Below are 8,734 nucleotides of genomic sequence, written 5' to 3'. Positions count from 1 at the left end.
GTTATTTCCTTCTGTACAAATCAGGAGGGTGAGTATAGTTGATCAGAAACAGAATGATGTTCTTTTTCCGAAGCCTCGGGAAATGTCATGAGGGGAACATTTTTGTGGGCTGGTGGATTTTGTTTTTAGACAGCCTGTGGAGCCAGCTTACCAGGCCTCGTGGCACACAGAAAAATGCCATTTGGAAATAGGAAGAGAACACAATTCTAGCTATTTTGGACCACCCATGGCATAAACTGTGTGGCTCGTTCCCAAACAGAGCATTCACCACGCTTGAGTCCTGTGTTCTGAAAAGAAAATTAAACCGTCCAAACGTCCGCCAACTAGTGAATGGATAAAATGTGGTCTATCCATATAATGGGATAATACCCAGCAATATAAAGAAATGAACTAGTGATAACGCTCTCACCTGGATGAACCTTAAAAACATGATGCCCCGCGGAAGAAGCCAGATGCAAAGGACTGCACATCACGTGATTGTCGTTTATGGGGAGATGCCCAGGATAGGCAAATCCATAGAAACAGCACATCAGAGGTTGCCTGGGGGATGGGTTTGGGAATTGCCTGCAGATGAGCACTTTTTAGGGTGATGGAAATATTCTAAAACTAGAATTTACTGAACTTACTAAAACTCATCACACACTTGACTTTATGGATATAAACTGTATCTCAGTAGAGCTGGTTTGTTTGTTTGTTTGTTTGTTTGTTTTAAAAAGATGACCACTGTGTTTTCTGTAAAATGAGATTATCATGGTTGATTTTCTTTTTGACACCTGTGACTGTGGCCTGGAGGGGATGTGCAAGAAGAAGGGCTTCTTAGTTATCTCGTGGTTGAAGAGCTCCGTGCTGAGTTCTGAGGGGGCTGCAGGCACAGTGACGGTATTTTCTGAACCCAAAAGGGAAATACAGAGTCAGGCCATGTCCTAGGTGCGTTGCCCTTATTTTCTCATTAATCCTCTGTTAATTCTCATAGCATCCCTGTGGGGAAGGTGTGGCACACATATGCCAATTTTAAAGAAGAAAACTGCGGCTCAGAGAGGTTGACTCTTGGAAAAACTTTGAAGTCCATAAATGATGGACTAGAGAGATTCAAACCCAAGGCTTCTGTGGCTCTAACAATCAGTGATCTTTATAATAAAAATGTTTCCTCTTGGGCTTCCCTGGTGGCGCAGTGGTTGAGAGTCCGCCTGCCGATGCAGGGGACACGGGTTCGTGCCCCGGTCCGGGAAGATCCCACATGCCGTGGAGCAGCTGGGCCCGTGAGCCATGGCCGCTGAGCCTGCGCATCCGGAGCCTGTGCTCCGCAATGGGAGAGGCCACAGCAGTGAGAGGTCCGCCTACCTCAAAAAAAAAAAAGCTTTCTCCTAAGAAAAAGTGTATTTATGAGAGCACCGCGCTCTGTCACAAATAAAAAGATGCTTTCAGGAATAGTAGAACAGTTACGAACAATAAATGACTGAACATCCACAGCAGGGAGAGAATATGACAGAGCCAGCTCCATTCATCTGCCCTGGGATGGGCAGGTAGGTTAAGGGGGTCCCGATGTGGATATGCCTGCTTTGTGCAGGGGGCAACCCCTGAGCCCTTGGATATGCTGAATTGCTAGTTCTTCCCTTCTTTGTTTTTCTTGCATGGTTTTTAAAAAAATGTATTCTGGGATATTTGACACATCCCATAATACAAGAACACTTCTAGAAGGAGAATAAAGAATCCTTATATGGCCATGAGCTAACTTAAATAAAACATTATCTGGTGTGCTTTTCAATACACGACCCATGATGGGTATGTAAGTAGCCTGGTTACACCATGTTGGGAGCCTGGGCTTTGAGCTGGAAACCCTCGATTCAGGTCCCAGCTCCAGCATTTATTACCTTGGAGAGGTTGCAAACCTTTCTGAGCCTGTTTCCCCTTAAGTAAAAGGGAGATAAAATAGGCCTCATTTTCCCGGTTGTAGGGATTAAATGGGATCGTGTATGTAAAAAGCTTCTCTTGATACATACTAATTAGTAGTAGCTCTATAAAAGGCACTAAAATCTTACATAGATTTCATCTGTCATGATTATAGCTCTGTTTTCACCCTTCAGGGAATTCAATTTTGAGGGGAAATTGTTTTCCCGAGTTCCTTAACAGGTCGTCACCTGCACGCCAGCTCTTGATTCTGTCCTGCCTCCTGTCACTGTCCAGCTAAGGGCCCAGGGGTGTGTCCCTTTACCCTCCATCTGCCCGTGAGGAAAATGCCCATCTTAAAGAAGAACACTGAGGCTCAGAGGTTGAATCTTACAAAAACTCCATCTATAAACTGAATCATCCCAGCCAGCCTCACACTCTGTGACACTGGTGTCCTTGTCAGAACATTTAGAAGCAGAAGCGGAACAGGCCACAGGTGTGTTCTCCTTTGGTTTCCTTAGGATGGAGAAGGAAGCAGAGCTGAAGGGTTAAAACTGAGCTACCCAAAGAAACTGGGGGACTTTCCCACATCTGGGGAAACTTTCTGTGCTCCCTGCGTTGCACACAGTGGTTTACGAGCATCTTGACTTGTCCAAGTCAGCCCTGGCTTACACCTGTTTTCCTAATGTAATCAAGAACGTCTCCCTCCCACTCTCAAAAATGATGTAATTTGCATGATAAATTATAAGGTCACATGGTAAAAACCATAACTTTTAAGGCATGAAACCGGAGCTGCATGGGAATCTCCTACAGGATTCTGAGGCTGCTGTGGTCATACAGTAACCGAGACCAGTGAAGGACGTGACTGTTTACAGTTGTGCTTTCACATCTCTGCTCTGGTTTGATCTGCAAAGCAACCCTGTGTGATGGGGCAAGCTGTGTCAATATTGTCATTTGAGGCCCAGAGAGATTAAGTGACTTGTCCAGGGTTGCACAGCTAGTAAGTGGTAGAGTACAGACTGCAACTCGTGGCTTTGGTTTTCTGAAAGCTGGGCTCCTGGCACTTTTGTCCCACAATCAGCACATGCTAGCTCCCAAAGCGCAGAGGGTGAAAGTTGGATTTTAGTAGTTTGTATTGTCAGTTTCTTCAGAGGTTGGAAAGAGGAACTCTCCAACAGGAAGTAATTCAGCCTGACCTAATCAGTAGGATCACACCCCAGGGCACTGACAGGCTTGCAGGGAATCGGGCTTGTTTCTGAAAGAACCCCATTCATGCCTTCTGCCCCTCAACTGGTCCTTGGAGGAAACTCTGGTTCCTTTGTCAGCATCCTCTTGCCCAGCCTGGGGCTAACTTGGAGGTGTGTGTTACCCACACAGGGGAGGGGGGGCTTCCCTTCCTCCAACCCCACTCCCTCTAACCCCCTTGCCAGTTCAGAAAAAGAAATTCTGCCTAAGGGTGGAAGCAAAGCTGAGGGAACCCCTAGGTTCCTTCTTCTCTGTCCCCCAAGCTGCGTGGCCCTATTACTTTACCCTCAGGGTCAGTTTAGACCCTGGCCATCAGCATCTGGTGTTAAAAGAACTGCAGAAAAGGAGGGATTGCCCAAGGGGAAACACCCTTGCATCCACAGTCTCTGCCTGTGAATAAATATTTTATTCCTTCTCTGCAGCACTTAATACATGCCTCGAGGCAAATGCATTTTTTAACATTGGAAAAATTACATCTGGAATAAAAAAATTTCTTAGCCCCACTCTGCACAAATTTCTTTTAATATAGGAGAATTTTTGTGTGAGTTCTTTATAGAAACAACCCCTATCTCCTATTCCCACACCCACCCCAATTTCAAGTTATTTATTCAATGGACAAGAGAGACACAGAGCCTTCTGAGGGCAGGATGATTGGGCGAAGCAGGGCGAGGATTTGGGAGTGGGTCGGCAGCCACTGGCTCACTCTGGGTGGCTTGAAGTACAGAGCACAGATTGGGCAGGGCCGCGTGGAGACCGGTGAGTTTCCCTCAGTGCTTCTGTCCCTGGACAGCTCGCTCTGTGTCCTGAGCAAGCACGGTCTTGCTCAGGACTCTGTCTTTTTCGGTTGTGTCCTTCCTGAGAATTTCCCCCTGGCACTCACCAGACATCCCAGTTGCTGCTTGCCTCGGGTATCCACTCTAATCCCAGTGGGGAGAATCAACTAATTTCTTTGTGGTTTTGGCCTGATTTTAGCTGACTGGGACACCAATTAAGTGTTCAGGAAATCTGTCATATCCCAGAGGAATTAAAACTCGTGCGAGGGCTGAAGCAGCCTCTTGAAAGGGTGCGAGACAGGGCCCCCCAGAAAGGCTTCCTCCTCTAACCAGAACCTCTTCACTGTCTTGCAGAAATCAGGAATGGAAACCTCAAGGCCATTCTAGGCCTCTTCTTCAGCCTCTCCCGGTACAAGCAGCAGCAGCAGCCCCAGAAGCCGCACCTCCCCTCGCCACTGCTGCCCGCCGTGTCCCCGGCGGCCGGGGCCCCCTCCCAGTGCCAGGCTGGCGCTCCTCAGCAACAGGTGCCCGCCGCTCCCCAAGCCCCGTGCCAGCCTCACCAGCCAGCGCCACACCAGCCGTCAAAAGCACAAGCTGAGATGCAGTCCAGGTGGGCTCTCCTCGCCAAATGATACCTCTGCTTTTTTTCAGGGGTCTTCTGCCCCACTGACCACATTCTAGCCGGTGCCGGACGTGTGTGTCATTTGCGCTTCTTCCGTGCTGAGAACTGCCGGTAGTTAGTGGGGAATTAGCATGACCTTGAAATGGATGTGCCTGGCGGAGATGTGCACTTTATAGATCAGAATCGCCAGCAGCCAGAGCTAATTAGCTGCTCCTGCCTGAACTCTAGCCTCTTACACACACAGGTTGGTAGGCAATCAACAGCCCCTAAAATAGACTTCAAATTTCTTTTGCTTGTCTGCCTACAAGCTGGGTGTTCAGTGTTATATGTGCAAGTAATTTCCCTTAGTGGAGGCAAAAGTTCTCCAGCAGATGCCTCTGCTTTGCCAGAAGAGAAATACTGGGAACACAGAAGAAAGATGGCCAGTGGTTTTTAGCAGGGAAAGAGGCATTCCCCCTTCCCTGAGAGGGCCAGCATCCCCTAATGGGGAGCAGTTACCATTAAATGTGACTGACTTTTGTTGACCTTAGAGACCAGGTAGCAGTGTCAGCTGTGGCCCTCTGCTTTTTGGATTAGGACCTAGATTTTGTTTGTTGTTTCCAGAGGGACCCACGCTTGCCAGAGGGACTCGCCATAGAATGATAACGCTAGCAGAACGTTGGGGCAGTTACCATCTACTCTGTTACAGTGTATAGATGCATTCCTAAACAACTCTGCAGAAGATCACCTCGTAAAACATTTGTTTCAATGACAAAAGAAGGAGGGGATTAGGAACTAGAAAGTTTTTGACTCATAGTAAAGTTCTGGAGAAAAGTCCACCATAATTGTTTTTTTAAGCCATAAATCTTTAGCTATCAAACCTAAATGCCACTGATCAAATTGATTGCTTGATTTCATTGAACATATGCTAAAGAGTAATGGCTTTTTCTTTCCAGTTCCCCGAATAGGCCATTGTAGTTAGGCAAAGCACAAAGTGGTTCAAACAAAGCAGCTGCCTTATAGATAGATGGTTGCAGCTTTTTTTCCCCAGGAGAAGCGCTGTTTCCCAATTGTGGTGGTGTTAAAACCAGCACTGATAGATGTGATATAACTCAGAGCCCCTAATTGATTATCTAATTATATCCAGTTCCCATTATGGAGGTTTGTGGGCTAGTAGGAATGCCTGGACTAGCAATGAGGAATAGACAGCCGGGCAGCCAGCCTCTGCACCTTTGCCTTGAAGAACCACCTGGGTGGGAGCCATTCTCTGATCGGAGATCCCCGATGGACCTGGATGATTAAATGATCAGGACGTCATTGCCCACACTGCATTTTGCAGAGTGCTTATTCCCTGGATGGTAACATGCAGGGGAAGGGTTCTAAGGGGGAAAAAATGGGGAAATCCTCTGGGTTAAGTTGTATAACTGTTACTGCAGGGTCTACTCAGATCCTTGAATCGGCCAATATGCATTCATTTATCCAGTTAGTGTTTGAATGCCTTCTATGTGCCCGGCACTGTCCTAGGCACTGGGGGATCAAGGGTGAATGAGATAGCCAAGGTGCCTGCTCTCTACTTTCTACTGGAGGAGGGCAGGCAAACAAAAGGGGAAGAGAAATATCCGATGGTGGTAGTACAATAAGATAATGGGATCAGAGGGACCGGGTTGATCATTTAGGTTGAGTTGAGGGGAGGCTTTCTCTGAGGACATGACACCAAAGTGGAAATACGAATGACAGGGAGCTGTCCATGCGGGTGTAGAATAGATCAGGTAGCGGGAGCAGCTGGTGCAAAGGCCCTGGGGTAGGGGTAAACTTGGCAGCTTGGAGGAGCAGAAAGAAGGCTAGTGTGGCTGGAGTTCAGTGGGTGAAGGGGGTGTGAAGTGAAAGGCAGCCTATAAGCAAAGAGGGCTGACCGGTGGCCCCTAGAGTTCTGTAGTCCCGTGGCCCTTGAAGTGAGGTCACAGTGATGGCTCTACAGGCTGAAGAGTTGATATTTCATTCTAAAGGTATCAAGCCATTGGAGAGTCGAGCAGGAGAGAGACTTGATTTGATTTACAGTTTTTCTGTTTGTTTGTTTTTTTAGTCACTTTTGTTCCTCTCTGGAGAATAAGACTGTGGGAGGGTCAAGAATAGAAGGAAAGACCCTAGCTAAGAGGCTTCCGTGGTCCTCTAGATGACAGTGGCTTCGATCAAGGTGGTAGAGCAAATATGGAGATGGACCAGTTCAGGATATTTCGGAGGATGAGCCAACAGAACTACAGGTAGATTGACTATCTAGAGTGAGGGAGAGAGGAATCACAGAGAAAGCCGAGATTTCTGGCTTGAGCGGTTAGGAAAATGGTGGCATTTCTTGAGATAAGGAAGCTGGGGGGTTGGGGTGGGGGGAGGAACACATGTGTACTGGGAATCTTCAGAAGGCGGCGTAGAAAGCATTCTCAAACGGAGCCACAGAACTCTTCTTATTTTATAGAGCATCTCATTGCATAGGGTTCCAAGGAACGTGTGTTGAGGAACACTGGGCTTTTGTCACTGAGCTGTGCTAGCCTGAGGCATCCATTTCCATAGTAAGCATTTGTCTTCTCAAAAGAACCAGATGTTCCAGTCAGGACACCCATCTCCAAGTAAGAAAAAACATCCTACTATTAATAAACGCTTTACCTGGGGGGACTTCCCTGGCAGTGCAGTGGTTGAGACTGACTCTGCTCTTCTACTGCAGGGGGCAGGGGTTCCATCCCTGGGCGGGAAACTAGGACCCTGCATGCCACGCGAGGTAGCCAGCAATTTTTAAAAATAAAAAATAAATGCTTTACCTAAAGACGAGCCAAACTCATGTAAGCCAGGTTTTTATATCCATTTTTTTCCAGAGTAGTTCCTGCCATCATGGCCCCCTGACCCTGCAATGTGGTGACACAAACTGGGCTCTGGAGTTACTGTATGTCCTCATTCATCCCGTATTTGGCCCATATTGGGTTACTTTCGCAGATGATTTGTTTTATCCATTATATACTGATAGTTTCTAATTTTACTTCCAGAGGATGATCTTGTTCTCAAGGTCTAGAGATGTGATACCCCGTGCTCATGCTCTGGCTGTAAATTTAAGAGTAGTAAAACCACTTCCCTGGCTTTGTTTCATTGTATTTCTATCCCCACATTCCGACTTCGATAACCAAAGTCCCAAGGATAATGGTTCAGACCCTTGATCATTAACGTCAAATGTTGATGCAACCCCCAAATACCAGGTTTGTGTTGATCCTTCATTAGAACTCTGCCACATACAAACATGCCTAAATACTGTACCTCTCAGGATAGCAAATACTAAAACTGGACCGCTTTCCCGTAGTGTTTGTTAATAAGAGAGTTAATAAGAGAGTTTGTTGATAAGAAGCTGAACAAGGGAATTTGAGATATTGGCATGAAGGAATCAGAGCAACTCCTCTGATGGCCGCCGAATGGAGACTCCCTTTTACCCTGCAGCTCTTCTCATTCATTTACGTGATGGCTGAGAACTTGATCCACGTTTCACCTCATGAAATTCCTCTCCATCTGTGTCTACCTTACATGTTATCAATATTTAGCTTTCTAGAAAAAATCCAAACAATCACTTTTTTTAATTCATTCACTTCTGTCTCTTCCTTCACTTCCTAAGTTTAATGACACTAACATTGTATTTCTCACCTCATATCCTTTTATGAATGTGGCATAAGATGTATGGATGCGAGAAAGATAAATATTTCTGTCTTTCATAAGGCAGTAAATAAGTTTAACCTTTTATTAAGTCCAACCATGATTCTTCATAAATTTATGGTTCAAAGCCCAGAATGTAGCAAGTTCAGAAGACTTGAAATGATCATTGCTTTATACCATGGAGAGCAAAAATTCCCAAGACCAGCAAAACTTGAAAACATCTCCACGTCCACCCTTGTTTAGGGTCAACTTTATGGGCTATTGAGGACACTCATCGAAAAACCACCCTGGTAGAACAAGCATGTGAAATAGAAACATCTGAATACTTTAGAAAGTTACAAAGTTTACTTGTCCGAGACCCCTGGCTTCAGTGTCATTGTGGAAGAAGGCCTTATAGTGACTGATACCAGAAAAGAGATTTGGAGTTAAGAAAAAAAAAAAAGAAAACCACAAAAGTTCTTAGATAATCTCGATAGCAATTTCTTCATGTTGGAAATTTATCAAATCAGACCTAGAAAGAAGGCTGCATATTGTAGAAAAAGCA

The 8,734-nt window shown here is 45.9% G+C and overlaps 1 protein-coding gene across 9 annotated transcripts in view; it reads left to right on the top strand.

The window, feature by feature from the left end:
• The window catches only part of NAV2 (neuron navigator 2), a 403,679-nt gene that overhangs the window by 170,699 nt on the left and 224,246 nt on the right, over positions 1–8,734 (top strand). For all 9 annotated transcript variants that reach the window (XR_010946112.1, XM_067749641.1, XM_067749643.1 and 6 more), the window contains exon 5: positions 4,260–4,515. Coding sequence is in view for 8 of the 9 variants with exons in the window: in XM_067749641.1 (XP_067605742.1) it covers positions 4,260–4,515 (256 nt within the window). In the remaining variant the exon portion in view is untranslated. The remainder of the gene's footprint in view (positions 1–4,259; positions 4,516–8,734) is intronic.

Source organism: Pseudorca crassidens, chromosome 9 (assembly GCF_039906515.1).
Source record: "Pseudorca crassidens isolate mPseCra1 chromosome 9, mPseCra1.hap1, whole genome shotgun sequence".
Lineage (NCBI taxonomy): Eukaryota > Metazoa > Chordata > Mammalia > Artiodactyla > Delphinidae > Pseudorca > Pseudorca crassidens.
This window is presented reverse-complemented; position numbering and strand designations above follow the sequence as displayed.